At 61.6% G+C, this 21,612-nt stretch overlaps 1 protein-coding gene across 1 annotated transcript in view; it reads right to left on the bottom strand.

Moving 5' to 3' along the window:
* Positions 1-604: 604 nt before the first annotated feature.
* The window catches only part of STK32C (serine/threonine kinase 32C), an 83,814-nt gene continuing 62,806 nt past the window's right edge, over positions 605-21,612 (bottom strand). The window contains exons 3-12 of the mRNA XM_060286821.1: positions 14,548-14,699; positions 12,215-12,388; positions 11,316-11,353; positions 11,128-11,217; positions 10,440-10,543; positions 9,718-9,834; positions 8,411-8,536; positions 8,205-8,336; positions 2,162-2,229; positions 605-1,191 (exon numbers count right to left, since the gene is read on the bottom strand). Of these exons, the coding sequence (XP_060142804.1) occupies positions 1,047-1,191; positions 2,162-2,229; positions 8,205-8,336; positions 8,411-8,536; positions 9,718-9,834; positions 10,440-10,543; positions 11,128-11,217; positions 11,316-11,353; positions 12,215-12,388; positions 14,548-14,699 (1,146 nt within the window). The 3' untranslated portion in view covers positions 605-1,046. The remainder of the gene's footprint in view (positions 1,192-2,161; positions 2,230-8,204; positions 8,337-8,410; positions 8,537-9,717; positions 9,835-10,439; positions 10,544-11,127; positions 11,218-11,315; positions 11,354-12,214; positions 12,389-14,547; positions 14,700-21,612) is intronic.

The raw sequence follows: 21,612 nt of genomic DNA, 5'->3' as shown, positions 1-21,612 counted from the left end.
ATACAAAACCCCACACCTATGCCCTGCCCAGTTCCTGCCTCTGACATCACCAAGTCTCCACCCAGAACTTTCTCTGGGGATCGGCACCGCCACAGGGCATCCTGCAGTACCACCCACCTCTGGACCCTGGCTCCCCTGTGCCCCATGTGGGCTCGCTGTGCTGTGCTGCTGACCCTAACTCCCTGCACCTGGGGGAGCAGGGGCCCTGAGCTGTTCCAATCTGGGGGTGCTCCGGTCCTTGTCGATTTCACGGTTCTGCCCCAGGTGCCCCTGCCCTCTGACAGGCACCACCTGCCCCTCAACCCTGCAGCGGCCTTAAGGCGCCGGGGGCAGGAGACGGGCATCCACCCCAAGGCTGAGGACCGGGGCTCCGGGGAGGCCCTGCCCCAGCAGGCCCCGCCCCGACTCCCAGACGAACGTTCTCTGTAACGCAGCAGGCACAGAACGTGCAGAACAGCCAACACCGAGTGGTTCTCATGTTGTTTTTCTCAGAGGTGGAAACTATACAGGAACACAGCAGAAATTACCAGAACGGTCTGTATCTCTATAAAACACTCTTCACGCCCACACCCCTCCCCCCTTGATGGACAGGAGCCGAGCAGCCCCTGGGCTGGCCCCCCACCCCCACCCCGGCTCCAGGCGGCACGGCCGGGCGAGGCGAGCTATGTACAGCAGGTGGCAGGAGACCAGGGTGCCCGTCCAACCACGCGGCCCGTCGGGGGGCCACCAGGAGAGCCCGCGTGCGGGCCACGTGCTTCCGTCCGCCATCGCCCGGGTGGCCCCGCCCTCCGTGCCCACTGCTCTTGGCCACACCCACAGCCTCTTGTCACCACGTGCTGCCGAGAGCCGGAGGGCAGCCTCGGCGGTCAGACTGTCCAGGGAAAGTCCAGCCGGGCTGCAGCGGGAGCCGCCGGCCTGGGCCTGGGCCTGGACCCGCCGGGCCGCTCCGTGGGAAAGTCGATGCTGGGCCTCCGCCCGCCGCCGGGTCCCTCTGGAGGCCCCGAGTCTCCGGCGTGACCTGAGCTGACGCCGTGGGCAGGGGCCGCCTAGCCGCTCCCGGCCGAGGGGCAAATGGTGCCGCACACACGCAGGGCCGAGCGCGCCCCCTCGCCGTCCGCCAAGGCCTCTGCGCCCTCCCCGGGCTCAGGTGCGGGGAGGGGCTCGCTCGTGGGGTCCTGGCTCCTCTTCAGCCTGGGGGGAGACACAGGGAGGGCCTTGACGCGGCCTCGCTGGCAGCCCCGGACGCTGCTCGCTGGCCCAGGGCCTGTCCAGGGACTCCTGGAGTGGGTCCCGCAGGAACACGGACACATGCTGGGCATCTCTGCCTGGGCAGAAGCTCCTCCAGCCACACTGGCTCAAGAGGGCGTGCGGGTACACGGGGCGTTCCAGCCCAGCACCCTCTGTCTGGCCGTTCCTGGCCCTCGGTCTCGGAGCGGCAGGGCTGGCGAGTCTCAGCCCATTTCCAGCCAGAAGCTAAAAGGGGGCCTAGTTTAAGCGCAGGATCTGCGAGTCAGCAATTCTGGAACAAAGCGCCTGGCCAGGTCCCATCACTACGCAGCCTTGACCTCCAGGATGATGGCCACTGTCCTAAACCAGTGTCCACACGTCGTCCTGGTCACTGAGGCAGGACAGAGCACCAGCTAATCCTGCTCACTTGCCAGGCCAGAGCTCAGAGCCGCCTCCTCCAGGAAGTCCTCTGGCCTTGCCCCACTCCTCCTCCTCTCGGGCCCCACAGCACTGGGCCGCCTCCCTCCACTGTGGCAGGTGTTTTGGGTGTCTATTTGTGGCCTGTCGTATCTCCCTGCCAGCCAGCTCTGCCCTTTCTGCCCCACAGGCCTGAAGAACCGAGTGAGGGGTGGGAGTTGTGACTGCAGGGGCCGCCCAGGAAGTCGTCTGCCCTCAGCTGGGCAGGTCCACCCAGCGTCTGCCCAGGAGATTCTGGCCACTGGCTGAAAGTGCCCAACGAGCCCTTCCCCCAGAAGCCTGAACAGGGACCTCCCACCCTCTCCCCCAGGGCCACTGCTCAGAGACCCCGAGGAGGGCAGGGGTCAGGCTTCCCAGCCCCGCTGATGCCACGTGGCTGCAGTGGCCAAGAAAACCGAGGCCCAACTCCCCAAAGTCCTTTCTGCCCCCATTACTGGCCCCCAGCACGCACACTCACTTTTCTCTATTAAAAATCACGAAGTCTTGCTGGATGGCATCAAGGCAGTCCTGAAGGTAGTCATTCTCCTGTTAGTCAGAAAGACACAAAGATGAGCGCACGGACCCTGCCAGTTTCCCTCGCATCCCTCAGGTGAGCTCCTGGGCACCCCTGGTCCGCTTCTGCTCTGTGGCCTCCCCCTCTCTGAGGAGCCTGCCTTTGGGCTGTTTCGGCAGCCGGAGCGCATGGGAGTTTGCATCTCCAGGTGACCCTTAGCCAGAGACAGAAGGACGCCCGGCCCCTATCTCAGGGTGGTTGCAGGGTGTGCAGAGCCAGACTCGTGTGGAAGCCACACCGGGCTTGGTTCCCTCCCCTCCCCCGCACACACCAGGTCCTCCTGGTCACTTGAGCCTGGTACACAGATCCCATCTGAGGGTCTGACTCCGGGGAACCTGACTAAGAAGGTCCCCGGCAGGAGCTGTCCCAAGAAGCAGACGCTCAGCATGGGGTTCTGGAGTTGGGTCCCGCCCTGGCCAGATGCAAGGAGTGCTGAAGGGCCCCGGCGGGCGTGAGATCCCGACCGCTAAGACCCTCGCCTCAGGTGTGTCGGGAGAGTGTGCAGGTGGAGGGGACGCCCTGGGACTGCGGGTCAGGGTGGTCGCGCCTGGCCCCATGGGTGTGTGAGCCACGGGCTCGGGGCGGCCAAGCAGCAGCCCCAGCCGCAATGTGGAGACGCTCCATCCCGCAGCCCCGACAGGGCGCTGGAGACAGGCTGAGACGTCCGAGCAGCGGAACTTCAGAGAACGCTGGACTCACAGCCTTGAAGTTTCCTGCATCAAATGTAAGGCCCTGATAGGGAAGGAGCGGGCCTCTGGGACGTGGGAGGGGCCACCCGAGGAGATGTTCGTGGGCACGTTAACCCTATGCCCCTGCACTCCCGAGCCCGCGGGAGGGCCTCTCGCCCACTGGAGGAGAGTGACACCTCCACCCCAACTCCTGCGGACGACGCAGAGCTGCAACCACAGCAGGCGAAACACAGCACTCGCCCGCTCAAGCCCTGCACCACCCCCCCCCCCCGCCCGCCCTCCTCGTCACGTGCACCCCTCGCAACTGCGCAGGCGCTCAGCCTGCTGGTAAGGAAGGTGTTACTCAACGAACCGGCAGGACGGGCCTGGGAGGGGCCTGGGGGTGGGGCTATGTGGCTGGACAAGGGAGAGTCTGCCCTTCCAAGACTTGGGTCTAATTCCCCGGCAAGAGCCCCTGGCGTGTGTGGGTCCTAATACGCTGCAACGTGGAAACATGGGAAAAATGACGGCCCAGGTGAAGAGTCCGGAAGGTTCAGAACGGCCTTGGGAGAATGCCGGGGGGCCGCGGGCGCGTCAAAGTCTCAGAGGACTGGGCAGCTGGAGCGCGTCAACAGACTCAAGTATAAAGACCCTCGGACCCATCAGATGACCGTGTTCCTCTGGAGGGCCCGAAGGACACTCCTTCCAGCCAGATGACAAGGAATGAGCTGGGGGGGGGGGCACGGTGCCCTGGGGAAGCTCAGTGGCGTCTGTCTTGTTCAGGAGGTTCTGCTCCAGGACCGAGCCCCCAGAGGAGGTGATGACGGGACCCAGAACAGTGGAAGCCGTAACCTCGCCTACTCAGCCGCACTAAGGGGGGTGGGACTGCCGCAACAGGCCTCCAGGTTAGAGGGGCACGCAGGGCACCCCGACCCCCAGGGACGTGGACGATGTTCGACAGATCACGGCGCTCCCAGGGGTCAGAGACGGACAGCCAGTGCTTGCACGCGCGCACCACACACACACACACACAGTAAGATCAAGGGTGCGGGAGCAGAAGGCTGGCGTCGGCCACCTTGATGGAAGGTCACAATTCTTTTTCTCATTTCCACATTGAATTCGGTTCTCAGACCTAGACCCATGGGCTGAAGGAGAGGCAGGCTCCCTGTAGGGAAGGCCCAGGCTAATTCACAGCAAGTGTACACGGCAGCTATACCCTCAGCCCTTCCCAAAGGTATCTATGACCACTTCCCTCATGTCTGCACACAGGAGGGGGGAAACGCCCAGCCGTTTAGAGGTCTGTTGGAGACAGGGTCTGCGCTAACACTTGGCCCACGTCCATCTTAGCCTACGCAGTGGCTACCGCCCCCTAGCTGCTGCCTGCATAACCAAGACCGATGTATTTGGCATCTAGCAGAATTCTCAGATTAGTACCTTGACCTGTGGAGTAACAGCTATTATCATGGAAAAGCCCAGTGATAGCTCCTGAAACTCTACCCCCTCTCAACAAACCAGCCGAGACAAGAAATAGAAAACAAACCCACCCCCAGAGTGGAACAGCAGGTGCCACTGCGAGGGACGTCTGAGGCTTTGCCTTTACCTGTGGGGACCCAAGGATGCTGCTTCCATTGTTTTCCCGTTGAATTCATGAGCCTGGCCCTGCAGAGATCAGACGGCTCGTGGCAGGAGAGGGGAACTGGGACAGATTTAACCTAGTGGTGGCCCGAGCGCCACCGCTGAGCCTGACGCGGACGCTTTACCAGAACAGATGACGCAGCTGCTGGTGTGTGGCGTGCAGCCACTGACTGGACACACACATGCTTTCCGATCCCATCGGCAAAGAGGGTTGGTATTTTGCATTCACCTAGGACTAACACAGTATAAAGCCAGTCCCCAGTTATGAGGGTTCGGCAGACGACTTTTTGACTTTACAGTGGTGTGAAAGTGATATCAGGTAGTAGAAACCGTACTTCAAATTCTGAACTTTGATCTCTTCCCGGGCTAGCGATATGCGGTCCGATCCTCTCCTGTGATGCTGGCCAGGGGCTGCAGCTCCAGCTCAGCCCCACGGCCACAAGGGACCCAGACAGCCGTTCTGGTTTTCATGTTCAGTACAGCATTTTGATCATTTACATGAGACAGTCAACACTTTATTATAAAATAGACTCTGTGTTAGATGATTCTGCCCGGAGTGCTCTAAGCACGTATAAGGCAGGCCGGACTAAGCTACGATGTTTGGTAGGTGAGGGATCGTAAATGCATATTGACTTATGATATTTTCAACTTACAACGGGTCCGTCAACCCTGGCTCAGTGCTGATGATAAACGGACAGGTGCACAAACTCCGGCCGGAGCCAGTTCTGGACCGGAAGCTCAGGCCACTCAGGGACGAGGGCCGAGGTCACACCAGGAGGTGAGCCCCTGATGCATGCAGACCAGAAGAGGTACCATCTGAGGGTGAGGAGGTGCTAGAGTGGGGATGGGGGATGGAGAGACGCTGTCCGCGGCCTGGGGGTTGGTGGGGGGAGGGGCTGCGGTTCATCTCACCCTTCCGCACCCAGGTTCTCCAAGGACAAGAGACACTCCTGCCCAAGGAGCCGCTCGGAGGGTCTGGGCAGCGTTAGAGGCAGACGGTGTGCACAGTGCCGTGCCCCAGGGACCCCTCCTTCCCGAGGCACGGGCTGTGCTGTCGGCAGGGAGCTGGGGCTGCGCTGCGCACCCCGCCCGGCTCCGGCGCCTTTCCTTGCAGTGGCACATGCGTGTGGTCCAGCGACCTGCTGTGGGCTTTTGGACCCTTTGCCGCACAGAGTCAGGAAGCCACGGAAATGTCTATCCCTCTGGGGCCTTTCGCTGACTGGGTGCCGGGTGCAGGGGCAGGAACGGCCGCTTCCCCAGAGTGTAACCGCGCTCAGGTCCCTGAAGGGCAGGCTGCTCCCCGAGGACGCTGCCTGAGACCCAGGCTTGCTGCCCCACCCCGACTGCATGAGAGGCTGTTCCGGGCGCCCTGCCCGAGTCAATCCGTGCACACGGTCCTCGGGGTAGACGTCCACGGGCCCTCTCGATGCTGATACAGCGTCTGACCCCAGGTGTCAGCAAGGTGGGGAGTGACGAAGGGCCTGGGCCTGGGGACCAGGCACCAATCCCTAACTCTGTCACAGATGACCTGCTGAGCAACTCAGATGTCATTCCCAAACCCCTCAGGGTGCCCTGGAAATGCCAGGGACCCAGAGTAGCCGAACCGTCTCGAAAAAGAACAGGTCGGAGGACTCACACTTACTTCCTGACCTCAGAACTCACCAGAGAGCTCTAACTGTCAAGTCAGTGTGGCACCAGCAGGACAGACACACAGCTCAGCGAACTAGAACGGCAAGTCCATAAGTAAACCCCCACATCCACTCCATAAATAAACCCCTACCTTCACGGTCAATTAATTTGTGAAAATGACGCCAAGCAATTCAACGGAAGAAAGAAGAGCTCTTTCAACCAACAGCGCCTGGATGACTGCACGTCCACAGGCAAAAGAATCAGGTTGGACCCTACCTGACACTATCCACAAAACTAACTCGAAGCGGATTCTACACCCAAACTGTAAGACAAAGAACATAAAACACTTAGAAGAAAACACAGGAGTACCTCTTTGTGACCTTAGGTGAGGCAATGGTTTCTTAGAAACGACACCAAAAGCATGAATGAACAAAGGAAACAGATACGTGGGGCTTAATCAAAACCAGACTTCCGCTGCAGATGGTGTCAACCAGAAGAAAGGAAACCCACAGGACTTCCCTGGTGGCGCGGTGGTTAAGAATCCGCCGGCCAGTGCAGGGGACACAGGTCTGAGCCCTGGTCTGGGAAGCTCCCACATGCCGTGGAGCAACTAAGCCCGTGTGCCACAACTACTGAGCCTGCGCTCTAGAGCCCGTGAGCCACAGCTACTGAAACCCACACGCCTACAGCCCGTGCTCCTCAACAAGAGAAGCCACCACAATGAGAAGCCCACGCACCGCAACAAAGAGTAGCCCCCGCTCGCTGCAACTAGAGGAAGCCCGCGCGCAGCAACGAAGACCCAGGGCAGCCAAAAGTCAATAAATTAATTAATAAATTTATTTTTTTAAAAAGAAAGAAAACCCACAGACTAGAAGAAAATCTTTACAAATCGTCTGTCTAAGGCACTTGTGTGCAGAATATGTAAATAAATAACTTATCGATCAATAATAAAAAACAGAAATAAGAAATGTAACTTCAGCTCTTTCACATAAAGAACTCAAAGCCATCACTCCCACCCCGATAGCAAGAACAAAGTCAGACCAACAGGACATCAAGGACAGCTCCACACTTGCAGTGCCCCTGCCGGCACCAGGGGCTGCCATCAGGGGAGGGGATGGGAGCCCACCCACCTTCTCACTGAGAAATTGAGGGTTCCGGGGAAGACCCCATCCTGGCCTTTCACCGCAGTGAGAAGAGGCTGACACCCATCTCTCTGCCCAGGACCCAGGCCGGGGGCAGCACAGGCCCCCCAGGTGTGAGAGGCTGCATCCCAGGACATCCCCACAGGCTCGGCCGGGTCCGGGGGCTGGGGGACTGCCGAGCGCGTACAGTGTCCCCGCTGTGATCACCACCATCCACACCCGCAGCCCTAGTTGTGTTGTGAACGCTGGCCATGCCCCAGGGACGGGTCCAGGCTGGATCCCCTGCTCCCCGGGAACGCCCCCCACTTCCAAGAGCAGCTGACCTGGGGCAGGATGGGGGCTTTGACAGGTTAAACCATGTCCCCCAGGGTGGGGTCCTGGCCCCATTTCCTCAGAATGTGAAACGACGTCCCTGCAGATGCCACCAGTCAAGTAAAGGGCAGGTCACCTGCACTACGCATCCTACCCAGTGTCACTGGTGTGCTCGTGCGAAGAGGAGGCAGAGACACCCACACGCATGTGCACACACATGCATATGCACGCGTGCACACGCACACACATGCACTCACACGTACGTGCATGCACGCACGCGCACATGCACTTACATGCAGCCTCCATGCACACACGCATGCACACGCGCGCACATGCACACACTCACGCGTATGCACGCACACGCATGCACAAAAGCGTGCGTGCACGCACGCACACAGGTGGCCCTGTGACCACGGGGGCAGAGCCTGGCCCTACGCAGCCACAGCAGAGCTGGGTGAGGCAGGAGGCACCCTCATACCCCGACGGCCAGTGCCTGCCCTGCAGAGGAGGGAGCGAAGGGCAGGCAGGAGCAGCTGGGCTGGGCGCGGGCCCCGAGCTCACCGACTGGGAGCTGTCCCTGCTGCTGTCCCGCGACCTGTTCTTGGCCAGGCGCTTCTTCTTCTTGTGCAGCGGCCGCGACTCCAGGATCATCTCCTCCAGCTCGAAGGTGGGGTCGCAGTGCAGGCGGCCTTTCTGTGGAGGACGGTGCTGAGCCCGGCACCCGGCCACCCTCGCCCGCCCCGTCCACCCTGGGCCTGTGGGCTTACGTTGGGCACGAAGCCGGGCTCCACCTTCTTCTCACTCAGCTCGGTCCACAGCACATCGGCCAGTGCGGGGGCCGCCTGCATGTCCTGCAGGCTGGACACGCGGTGCTTGGGGTTCACGGTGAGCAGCTGGAACAAGGCCCCGGTCAGCCTGCCCCGGGCCCAGGTCTACCCGGCGCTCACCGGCCCCGGTGCAGGTCTCCCCGGAGCCATCAGCAGGCAGCAGCCTGGCTCACTGCCCTCCCGCTTGGAGCCCGACAGGATGGTGGCTGTCACGGCCCCAGGAGGCCCCAGGGCAGCCGTGCGTGCGTGGCCAGCATCACGGCCATCGCCTTTTCCGGGGGAAACAGCAGAGACCCAGTCCAAGGCTCCCCAGCCTGGTGTGCGGACCCTCCTCACCCCCGGCCTGGGCCCGCGGCGGCCGAGGTCCCGCCGTGTGAGCCACCTGGCTGCTGTGGGCACAGCTGCGCGGGGCGAAGGCTGTGTTAAGAGCCCCTCTCGGGGGCTGGGGGAGGGCCTCTAGCTGCTTGGCTACACTTCCAGGGCCTAAGGTCTCCGGGCAGGGGCCAGGACCTGCCCAGCAGGACCCCGGGGCCAGGAGACGGGAGCTGGGGGTGAGCCGGGCCACAAATGTCCAGCGCGCCCTCCCTCACCCATCCTGACCCAGCTTCGACGCCCCAGTGTGCTTGAGGGACGGCTCTCCGAGTGGGGAGCTGGCTGGCCAGCCGAGGAGCGGCCCCCCGGCCCGGACCTGGACCCCAGGGGAGGCACTCCAGTGGTGACGCCACAGCCCCAGGTCCCCACCAGGCTGAGGTCCCCACCAGGCTGAGGTCCCCGGGCCGCTGCTGACTTGTGCTCAGGACCTGGAATGCGCGGGGGTTCTGGGGTTTTCTCTGCTTGCTCCCCGCGGGGGGCTGGCCAGGCCAGTGACTGCCCACCTCCAGCAGGAGGCATGGGGCAGAGGGGACCAGAGCAGGGCGGCGCCGGCACCCAGCCCCACACACCCTCCCTCCAACACACACGATGGGGTGACCTGCCCTGAGCCTGGGCATCTGTGACGCGCAACCAGGTCGTAAGGATTAAATTCAGCTGCACCTGTGCTCACGTGGGCCGAGCTGTTACAGCAGGACAAGGAGCGGGTGGCCGCTGGAAGCCCGGCCGGAGAAGCACACAAGACGCAGAAGGCGCGAACCAGATGCCTTCTCCGGACCAGGGCCTCCAGGCTGCCCACCCTCGGGACAGGATGCCCGTCGAGCCCCACGTGTCTGGCCGGGCCTGCGCTCCAGGCAGGGCCGGGAGGGGCGGCTCACCTTCCGCAGCAGGGCCACCATCTCCTTGGACCAGGTGGGCACGTACTGGACGCTCACGGTGCTGAACAGCTGCACCAGGGACTCCGCGGTGTTGCCCGAGTGGATGTCGTAGGGCCTCTGGGCAGCAGAGGCAGAGCTGCAGCGGCGCCTCCCCGAACCCAGGGCCACCCGAGGTGAGCCTACCTGCCCCCAGCCCCCGGTGCAGGCCCAGGGAAGAGCCCAGGAGGCCAAGCCTGCAGTGCAGCCGGGGAGGCGACCCGAGAGGCTGCCAGCGGGCTGGGAAGGACGCACAGCGCCCCCAGGGCGCCTGGGCCTGGTGGACCAGCTGCAGAGGGCAGAGGGGGCTGCCTTGCCTAGGGCCTTCTCCAGGGCAAGTCCTCGGAGGCCCCGACAAGGAGCTGGGAAGGGCAGGTGGTGACCTGACAAGGCCCCCAGCCTCCGGGGCTCCAGCGCTGGCTGGGCCACGGCAGCTGCGGGGATAGCACAGGGGCCCACCCGCACACGAGCCTCACGGGAAGTCCCAAGGGGGCAGCCCTGCTGGACGGTTCTCTGCCTGCCCCCAGCCCCCTCCAGCATGCAGCCTCGCTGACGGAAAGCACGGACCGCCCTGAGCACCTGGGGGTGGGGGCAGCCTCACCCCTTTGGGAGCTGGGGACACCCCGGGGGGACGCAGCTAGCTCGGGGTCTGGGGACTGAGCCCGCGGGCCGCAGGAGCTCCATACCCATCCACGCAGCAGTTCATAGGCCATCACCCCCACCGACCACCAGTCCACCTCGAAGGAGTAGCCAGTCCCACCGTTGACAAAAGACTGGAAGATCTCCGGAGCTTTCCAGGGAGGGAAGGAGGAGCTGAGCATCCCTGACCACAGGGCCCGTGACCCCAGCCCCGGTGACCGCAGGGCCCGTGACCCCAGCCTCGGTGACCGCAGGGCCCATGACCCCAGCCCCGGTGACCGCAGGGCCCGTGACCCCAGCCTCGGTGACTACAGGGCCCGTGACCCTAGCCCCGGTGACCACAGGGCCCGTGACCCCAGCCCCGGTGACCACAGGGCCCGTGACCGCAGCCCCGGTAACCGCAGGGCCTGTGACCGCAGGCCCAGAGACCAGGCTGCCGCCAGAGCTGGACTAGGAAGCTGCCCTCGGCGGTCAGTCTGTCCTTCCCCACTGACCGCCTGGTTCAAATCCCGGTCCCACAGCCTGACGAGGGTGGTGGGCTATCTCATTATCAGACCCACAGTACACGCCCGTCACTCAGATTCTTCTGCACGGATCAGGCCTGGCTGTTCTTAGCCTGACCGTCCCCTGCTGCTGTGCCTTTAGGTCAGTGACCCGACCGCACCAGCCACAGGCCAGGGGAGGAGACCGGCCGGCAGGCTGGCGGGGCCGCGGGCTGGGAGGGGCGAGCCTCACCCATGTACGGCTTGGTCCCGGCCAGCGCAGTCGCCCTCTCGCCATCCTTTATGATGGTGGCGATGTTGAAGTCAGTCAGGTGCGCATGTCCTGCGAGGACAGAGGACAGCATGACTGTCCCAAGGGGATGTGTCCTGCGGGCAGGGGCGCACACCCTCCGCAGCTTTGGCTCACACGCCCAGGCTCACCTCGCTCATCCAGGAGGATGTTATCGGGCTTCACGTCTCTGTAGAAAGAGCAGGAAGCAGGGAGATGAGTCCAAAGATTCCGGCAGGGCTGGGGGTTCCCACGAGCTGGGTCCTAAGACCCCCTCCCCACCTGGCAGCACCCTGGCAGAGCTGGGTGCACCCAGCCCTTCACCTCCTGAGGCCAGACGGCGGGGAGAATGCCCAGCACTGGACGCCGAGGGGCACTGAAGCCCCCAGAGGATGAAAGCAGGACCCCCTCGCCTGGACCCCCGAGGCGGGGCCCTCTCCCAGAGCCCCGCAGCTGCGTAGAATTGTCAACTGGGGGTCTGTGGCTCCACCAGCTGGCCTCAGGCCTCGCCTTCCCAACCTCTCGGCACTCAGTAAACGTTCGGTGCCTGCACCGTGACCAGGTAACAGAATCCCACAGGCAGAAACGCAGAATCACGTCTACTTCACTTTCTACCCCGTGGGATTTTGTGTTTTATCCTGTGGATGCAGCTTCATCTTTCGCATTTCATCTGCCTTCAGATGCTAAAATTAGTTTGAATGTTAAATGTTAAAATTAGCTTGCATTTGCCAAAGACATGGCAGATGGGCACAAGGGCACCTGCTGGGCGGGGGCAGGGATACTGCAGTTGAACAGACCAGGTGAAGCCCCCCTCCCCACCCCAGGAAGGCCACCAGCCCTCTGTGCCCAGCCTCAGCTGGGGATGCTCAGACAGGACCCACCCCAGGCGGCCACCTTACGTGCAGCCATGGAGCTGGCCTCAGAGCCAGGCACTGACGGGCCCGGTGCCACACCTGGGGGCAGGGCTGCGGGTGAGGGCAGGGCAGAGCACACAGGAGCCCATCTGGGTCCTGCTGGAGGGCGGCACCCGCCCCGTCAGGTGTGCACACACCTGTGGATGATGTGCTGACTGCGCAGGTAGTCAAGGGCCAGTGCCGTCTCACAAACGTATAGCCTCACGGTGTCCTCAGAGAACTGGACGTTCTGCTGCAAGTGGTAGCGCAGGTCTCCCCCCGGCAGCAGGTCCACCACCATGAACATGTCCTCCTCGTCCTGGAAGGAGTACCTGTGGGCACCGTGGGAGGACCTGGCATGCACACGGCTGGGGGACCAGAGTCACAGCTCCTGCCACACCTGACGAGTCCCCCTGTAAGAGCCCTGGCCCCAAGGCCACCCCCCACCAGGCACCCCCAGGAGAGGGGCCCTGCCCAAGGAGCCACCTGGAGCCAGAGCCCTCAGGAAAGACAGAGAGGCCTGTCCCCATGGGAGGTGCCCAGCTGGGACAGAGATGCCCATGGCTGACTGATGGAGAGTGGAACACAGCACTGTCCCTGGGCCATTTTCCTGATGCCCTGGTTTCCTCTTCTCCAAAAAGGGGATAAAGAGGGTTGTTAAAGAAGAAATTGAGACAGTGAGGAGAAATGCTCAGGTAGGGCTGGGCAAGGGACCAGCTTCTAACAGCCGGCAGCTGTAGTGACTGTGGTGGTGATGGTGGTTGTGGTGGTGATGGCGGTGATGGTGGTGATGGTGGTGATGGTGGTGACGGTGGTGATGGTGGTGACGGTGGTGATGGTGATGACGGTGGTGACGGTGGTGATGGTGATGACGGTGGTGATGGTGGTGACGGTGGTGACGGTGGTGACGGTGGTGATGGTGGTGACAGTAGTGACGGTGGTGATGGTGATGATGGTGGTGATGGTGGTGACGGTGGTGACGACGGTGGTGATGACGGTGGTGACGGTGGTGATGGTGGTGACGGTGGTGATGGTGGTGACGGTGGTGATGGTGGTGACGGTGGTGATGGTGATGATGATGGTGGTGATGGTGGTGACGGTGGTGACAGTGATGACAGTGGTGGTGGTGATGATGGTGGTGATGGTAGTGATAGTGGTGATGACGGTGGTGATGGTGATCATGATGGTGGTGACGGTGGTGATGGTGATGATGGTGACAGTGATGATGGTGGTGACGGTGGTGACGGTGATGATGGTGACAGTGATGATGATGGTGGTGACGGTCGTGACGGTGATGATGGTGGTGATGATGATGGTGATGGTGGTGACGGTGGTGACGGTGGTGGTGGTGATGGTGGTGATGGTGGTGACAGTGGTGATGGTGGTGGTGGTGACGGTGGTGACGGTGGTGATGTTGAGGATGGTTTTGGGGATGAAGGTGATAAAGAAGAAGAGAGTGGTGAGATGATGAAGATGGTGGCAGTAGGAAAACAATGGTTTAAGGACCTCCGTCCACTTTGTAATCTCTTCTGTGAGCTCTCAGATAATCAGCTGGCTCTTGTCTCAAGAGTAAAGTTACAAAGAATTAAGTTTTCATGTCATGTTCCTCCCTCTTCCCCCCAGAAGCCACACTGGTCTCATTCTAGGGGCTCACAGGACTCCAGGGAGAGCGGAAGGGGTTGATCTCACTGCAGGCTCCCCACCCCTCAGCTGGTCTTGGTGCTCAGTTTGTGGAGGAAACTCAGATTTAGGCGCTAAAAGCCTCCCTCCCGGACTTCAGTGCCAGAAACTTCATGTGTCACAGGCATCCTCTGTGGGGAAGTCCAGGCTTCCTGCAGGCCAGGAAGCCCTGCGTCAGTGCCATGTGTGTGTGCGTGTGTGTGTGTGTGTGTGCGTGTGTGTGTGTGTGTATGTGTGGACACCTAGTCCGGGCTTCCTGCAGGCCAGGAAGCCCTGTGTCAGTGCCATGTGTGTACGTGCGTGTGTGTGTGTGTGCGTATGCGTGTGTGCGCGTGTGTGTGTGTGTGTGGACACCTAGTCCGGGCTTCCTGCAGGCCAGGAAGCCCTGCGTTAGTGCCATGTGTGTACGCGCGTGTGTGTGTGTGTGCGTGTGTGTGTGTGTGCGTGCGCGTGTGTGTGGACACCTAGTCCAGGCTTCCTGCAGGCCAGGAAGCCCTGTGTTAGTGCCATGTGTGTGTGCGTGTGTGCGTGTGTGCGTGTGTGTGTGTGTGTGTGCGTGTGTGTGTGTGGACACCTAGTCCGGGCTTCCTGCAGGCCAGGAAGCCCTGCGTCAGTGCCATGTGTGTGTATGTGTGGACACCTCCCAGGGCACTGCGAGGCGAGGGGGGAGAGAGGGGAGGCGGAGGGGGAGGGTGCCCAGGGCAGGACAAGGCTCCACCCCGCCAGCTCCTGGGAGGCGAGGCAGGGAGAGAGGGGAGGGGAGGGGGAGGGTGCCCGGGGCAGGAGAAGGGCTCCACCCCCACCAGCTCACCACAGGTTCACCAGGAAGACGTGCTCGATCTCCTGCAGGATCTCCAGCTCCCGGAACACATTGCGGACCTCACCCCGCTCAATGCACTGCTGCTTGTTCATGTACTTCATCGCGTACATCTTCTCCGTGTCCCGCTTCTGCACGATGCACACCTGGGGGCAGAGAGCATGTCAGCACTGCTGCCGGGACACGTACCGCGGCCGTAACAACACTGAAATGACCGGATTTCACGTCCTTGGCGGGAATAAGTCTCCTGTGCAGACTGAAGCCGGGGGGACCCGGCCTGAGAGCACAGATGCCAGGGGTGGCTAGGCCTGCATGGTGCCCGCGCCCCTCACGGGCCGAGACCTGGGCTCCCCCTTCCCAGGGCTTGGGGCAGTGACTGGTTCGGAGGATTGATGGGGCATGAACGAGAGGACCCCCCGCTTGGTGCCCTGCACCCAGGGAGCCCAGAAGCAAGAGCTGCTGCTCCCACCAAGCACAGGCCACCGTCCCCATCACAACAGGGACGCTCTCAGATAGTGGGGTCCTTGCACGGCTCAAATTCCAACCCTCTGAGCAGCAAGCTGCAATGTCAGTAAGCAGTGCTGACACTGCCAACACGGGGCTAACTGCTTGCAGAGAGACCAAGATGCAGAGGGGAGTGAGAAGCACAGAATAAGGAGAAACTCGGCCTGGGGTCCCTCGTGGCCAAGGAGCATCAGTCAGAACCCGGACAAAGGAAACCAGGGTCAAAGAACAAGATACTGGGCTGCAGAACCAGTGCCACGCCCCCCATTCAAGTGGAGACACCATCCCCCCAAGACAGATAACCCCAAGGCATTTCCCACAGACTTCAGTCTCCAGATCTTCAAGGAGTGACAGCCAGAGACCCGGAGGAAGTGGAAAATCCTGGAGCTCCAGATGGGTTGGGGACTGTCCCAGATGCCTCACCCAAAGGCAGGTGGCCTGGCACTGATCAGACATCTCAACGGGCACCAGATCTTGGGCCAAACCTGCTGGATCCAACCCTTGGGTGAAACCCACGTCCCTCACACAGGAACGCATCTTAGAAACGCAGTGACTTTTCCAAAGATGTTCTTCATCAACTGTATAACACACTTTCAAACCACCTTAACATCCAACATCCTTATGGACACGGGCAAGTAAGAGCAATGAAATATCACACAGCCACTGGAATAATATTTATAAATACTTTTAATGACGTGTGACGACTTAAAAAACGCCAAGGGAAAAGGTCAAGCTACATTATTTAATGCAAACAGTGTAGAGATGACACACCCGTATCGGCAGAAGCCAGACCTGCTCGGGCAAACAGAGCAGCCCCGCTGGGGCTGGGGGCAGGGCACACCGAGCCCCTCCCTGGCTTTCGTTCCTGCAGCGTCATCGTGGCGCCATCTGGTGGCAGACGCCCGAGGCCCAGGCGCACCCACGTGGTGAGACAGCCAGAGTCCTGCACACCCACGTCTACCCGCTACAGTGACCCTCACGGGCACAGCTGTGGTTTCGAGGTGACTCCACGCTCAGCCCCGCGCTGCCCACAGGCCGTGTCAGGAGCCCCAAGAGGTAGAGCTCACAGGTGATGCCCACGGGCACAGAGGGGGCATCTTTCATGGCTGAGCTCGGCACACCCCGAGCCCACACTGCCCCACCTCGAACCCAGGGGCACAAACCCCACCAGGGGCTGCGACGGCCACCCAGACGCCCACGAAGCCCTGCCTGAAGCTGCGTCACCTGGGCCGACGCCCCAGGAAGACCCCACCCCGGGGACTGGAGGGGTGGGGCTGGGGCGCCGGCCTGAGACCCACATCGCTTCAGGCCTCCAACGACGCCCACCTGGTCTCGAAGCTGTGAAACCACGCGGCCCCGCCGGCGACAGGGCGCGTTTAGAAGGGAGCCCCGGACTGTGGGTGGGCAAGGGCAGCTCTGATGTCCCCCCAGCTTCTCTCCCCGGCCAGAGGGCCCTGCCTCCCGGGCCTGTCCCACCCCTCAGGCCTGTCCACTCCGACTGGCTAGCCGGTGGCCTCTGAACTTGGCTGACCCTCCGTTTCTCCATCTGGCTCGCGAGCTTGTGAGGGGTCAGTGAGGACGGTGGGTAAGAGGCTTCTGCCAACCGGTCGTGGTCAAGGGCAAGTCCAGGCCTTGTGTGCACGAGTCCACCCAGGGCCGTGTTCCCTGATGTGACCAGCTAAACGATGGCCCCCACGGATGTCCACATCCTCGTCCCCAGACTTTGTGGGCATGTGACGTCACCTGCAAAAAGGACGCTGCAGGTATGGTTAAGCTGGTGATGTCGAGGCGGGAGGCGGTACTGGCAGGTGCAGGCAGCCCTAATCGTAATCACAGGGTCCTCGCGGGGGCGGCGGGGGCAGAGCGGAGACAGAAGAGTGTCTTGCTCGGCTCTGGCCCCACAACAGAACGCCACAGGCTGCGCAGCTCAAACAACAGGTGTTTCTCTCATGTATTCCGTGGAGGCTGGACGTCCGAGGTCAGGGTGCTTCCTGGCTCGCAGGTGGCGCCTCTCACCGTGTCCTCGCGTGGCCTTGCACGGTGACATCGCGTAGAGAGTGAGCCAGCTCTGGCCTCTTGTTCTTACAAGGACTCCATTCCCATCATGGGGCCCCCTCCCTCACGACCTCATCCAACCATCACAAACACCATCACCCTGGGGGCTGGGCTGCAACGTGGATCTGGGGATCCAGGCCACGCAGAAGGAAACGTGACACCTGGAGGGGCTGCAGCTCTGGGAGGAGGGCTGAGGCAAAGGACGGACTCTCCCCTCCAGCCTCCGAGGGAGCACGGCCCTGCGGGCCCCTTGATCCTAGCCCAGTTAGACTGAGGCCAGGGCTCTGGCCTTCAGAACCAGGAGAATAACCGTGTGCTGTCTTCAGCCACCCCGTGTGTGGTCACTCGTCACAGCAACAATGTAACAAATGCAGCCACTCAGCCCTCAGGTGCCCTGAGGGACCCGGACGAGGCTGGTCACTCGTCACAGCAACAATGTAACAAATGCAGCCACTCAGCCCTCAGGTGCCCTGAGGGACCCGGACGAGGGTGGTCACTCGTCACAGCAACAATGTAACAAATGCAGCCACTCAGCCCTCAGGTGCCCTGAGGGACCCGGACGAGGGTGGTCACTCGTCACAGCAACAATGTAACAAATGCAGCCACTCAGCCCTCAGGTGCCCTGAGGGACCCGGACGAGGGTGGTCACTCGTCACAGCAACAATGTAACAAATGCAGCCACTCAGCCCTCAGGTGCCCTGAGGGACCCGGACGAGGGTGGTCACTCGTCACAGCAACAATGTAACAAATGCAGCCACTCAGCCCTCAGGTGCCCTGAGGGACCCGGACGAGGGTGGTCACTCGTCACAGCAACAATGTAACAAATGCAGCCACTCAGCCCTCAGGTGCCCTGAGGGACCCGGACGAGGCTGGTCACTCGTCACAGCAACAATGTAACAAATGCAGCCACTCAGCCCTCAGGTGCCCTGAGGGACCCGGACGAGGGTGGTCACTCGTCACAGCAACAATGTAACAAATGCAGCCACTCAGCCCTCAGGTGCCCTGAGGGACCCGGACGAGGCTGGTCACTCGTCACAGCAACAATGTAACAAATGCAGCCACTCAGCCCTCAGGTGCCCTGAGGGACCCGGACGAGGGTGGTCACTCGTCACAGCAACAATGTAACAAATGCAGCCACTCAGCCCTCAGGTGCCCTGAGGGACCCGGACGAGGGTGGTCACTCGTCACAGCAACAATGTAACAAATGCAGCCACTCAGCCCTCAGGTGCCCTGAGGGACCCGGACGAGGGTGGTCACTCGTCACAGCAACAATGTAACAAATGCAGCCACTCAGCCCTCAGGTGCCCTGAGGGACCCGGACGAGGGTGGTCACTCGTCACAGCAACAATGTAACAAATGCAGCCACTCAGCCCTCAGGTGCCCTGAGGGACCCGGACGAGGGTGGTCACTCGTCACAGCAACAATGTAACAAATGCAGCCACTCAGCCCTCAGGTGCCCTGAGGGACCCGGACGAGGGTGGTCACTCGTCACAGCAACAATGTAACAAATGCAGCCACTCAGCCCTCAGGTGCCCTGAGGGACCCGGACGAGGGTGGTCACTCGTCACAGCAACAATGTAACAAATGCAGCCACTCAGCCCTCAGGTGCCCTGAGGGACCCGGACGAGGGTGGTCACTCGTCACAGCAACAATGTAACAAATGCAGCCACTCAGCCCTCAGGTGCCCTGAGGGACCCGGACGAGGGTGGTCACTCGTCACAGCAACAATGTTAACAAATGCAGCCACTCAGCCCTCAGGTGCCCTGAGGGACCCGGACGAGGGTGGTCACTCGTCACAGCAACAATGTAACAAATGCAGCCACTCAGCCCTCAGGTGCCCTGAGGGACCCGGACGAGGGTGGTCACTCGTCACAGCAACAATGTAACAAATGCAGCCACTCAGCCCTCAGGTGCCCTGAGGGACCCGGACGAGGGTGGTCACTCGTCACAGCAACAATGTAACAAATGCAGCCACTCAGCCCTCAGGTGCCCTGAGGGACCCGGACGAGGGTGGTCACTCGTCACAGCAACAATGTAACAAATGCAGCCACTCAGCCCTCAGGTGCCCTGAGGGACCCGGACGAGGGTGGTCACTCGTCACAGCAACAATGTAACAAATGCAGCCACTCAGCCCTCAGGTGCCCTGAGGGACCCGGACGAGGGTGGTCACTCGTCACAGCAACAATGTAACAAATGCAGCCACTCAGCCCTCAGGTGCCCTGAGGGACCCGGACGAGGGTGGTCACTCGTCACAGCAACAATGTAACAAATGCAGCCACTCAGCCCTCAGGTGCCCTGAGGGACCCGGACGAGGGTGGTCACTCGTCACAGCAACAATGTAACAAATGCAGCCACTCAGCCCTCAGGTGCCCTGAGGGACCCGGACGAGGGTGGTCACTCGTCACAGCAACAATGTAACAAATGCAGCCACTCAGCCCTCAGGTGCCCTGAGGGACCCGGACGAGGGTGGTCACTCGTCACAGCAACAATGTAACAAATGCAGCCACTCAGCCCTCAGGTGCCCTGAGGGACCCGGACGAGGCTGGTCACTCGTCACAGCAACAATGTAACAAATGCAGCCACTCAGCCCTCAGGTGCCCTGAGGGATCCGGACGAGGGTGGTCACTCGTCACAGCAACAATGTAACAAATGCAGCCACTCAGCCCTCAGGTGCCCTGAGGGACCCGGACGAGGGTGGTCACTCGTCACAGCAACAATGTAACAAATGCAGCCACTCAGCCCTCAGGTGCCCTGAGGGACCCGGACGAGGGTGGTCACTCGTCACAGCAACAATGTAACAAATGCAGCCACTCAGCCCTCAGGTGCCCTGAGGGACCCGGACGAGGGTGGTCACTCGTTACAGCAACAATGTAACAAATGCAGCCACTCAGCCCTCGGGTGCCCTGAGGGACCCGGACGAGGGTGGTCACTCGTTACAGCAACAATGTAACAAATGCAGCCACTCAGCCCTCAGGTGCCCTGAGGGACCCGGACGAGGGTCGGTGTCACTGCCATGGAACACTGCTTTCCAAGCTGCCAGGGCTGCTCTGGGCCGTAACGGGCAACCTGACACTGAGTACGCCAGGCCCTGTGGGCCAGAGACTGGCCAGGAGAGAAGCCAGGGCAGTGGCCACACTGCAAGGCCCCTAAAGGCCACGGATTTTAGGACAGTGAGCCTTTCTGAAGCTTTCCTCTATTTCAGCAAAACGGCCCCCAGGTTGCCCTGGGATGGCCAGAGCACTCTCCCCAGCTGGCTGCCCTGGGCGTTGGGGACGCACACCCAGAACCTTCCAAGCTGCCCGGGGACAGCACGGGCTTGACTTAATGTACGTCCGTGCGTCTCCATGTGCCCGGTCCTGGCCGGAGAATGTCACCCAGAAATGCAGACTGACGAAGGGGAGCCAGAGACCCGGGCCTGGGCGGCTACGTAACTATGTTTGGTAAAGTGCAATGACACCAGTTAAAAGCCTGTCACATCTGCTCTCCAAATGCCTTCTCAGGACTTCTGAGCCTGTGGCAGGGTTGGGGTGAGGCACTAGACTTCTCCTCCACCGCCCCCCAGCCAAAGATCCAAGGGGCCGAGAAGGAAGCGGCCGGCAGGGCCCCAGAGGGGCAGGTGGGCTGCCCCACGGGGGCTCCTGGCCGAGGTCACGGGAGAAGAACCCCAGAGCTCCTGCACATGCCGTGGGGCACATTCCGTGGCTGTCAGCCTGGCTGAGTCCCTTGGGAGCTCTGAAGGCCAGTGCCTGCCCCTGGGGCTGCCCCCAAGCTCCGCACAATTCCATCGCTCAGCAGGAAAAACAGCCCTACCTACCTCAGCTGCAGGGAAAGGCCCTCGAGCCCTTTTAAGTGTGCAACTTCAGCCTTCTTCCCACCCTTGGCCTGGAGCTGGGAGACGGGGCTGATGGGTGCTACCTTTGTAGGCTGCCAATCTGGGCAAGAAAATGGGCTGTTACGCAGACATGGGCCAGAAACACAAGTAAAATTCTGCCACTGCTGAGATGCAAGGCCAACGGCTCCCTCCCAGAGAGCCCTGATGTAGAAACACCACGTCCCAGAATAATATCAGCTCCAGCTCCAGCTGCCAGCCGACTTCTGATCACACGGACCAGCCAGTGCAACGCCACTCGCTCTAGTGGACGCTGCCCCAGGGAGGGGAGCGCCAGCTTCCCGCGGGCTGTGGTGCAGCCCGCCAGCACCTTCATCACCAAGAGGAGCTCAAGGCACCACCACCGAGCCACCTGGCCCGACTTTCCAGATGCAGTGAAATTCCGGAAATGGAAATCCCCGATGTGCCCACCAGGTGGCCTGATGGCAGAAGGGGGGGCCATCCGTGGTCTGAGGTTTCCGGATCCAGAGGAAGCTGTTAGAGCTGGTCTTGGCCTCAGCATCACCCGGCCCTGCCTGGTGGGGGGAAACCTGGGCCCGACAGGACAGGAAGGGCCTGTGTGCTGAGGACCACACCGGCCCAAAAAGGGCGGGAGCCCGCTGCAGCTGCAT

This window comes from Globicephala melas, chromosome 16 (assembly GCF_963455315.2).
Source record: "Globicephala melas chromosome 16, mGloMel1.2, whole genome shotgun sequence".
Lineage (NCBI taxonomy): Eukaryota > Metazoa > Chordata > Mammalia > Artiodactyla > Delphinidae > Globicephala > Globicephala melas.
The sequence above is the reverse complement of the archived record's forward strand: the minus strand, read 5'-3'. Positions and strand labels throughout refer to the sequence as shown.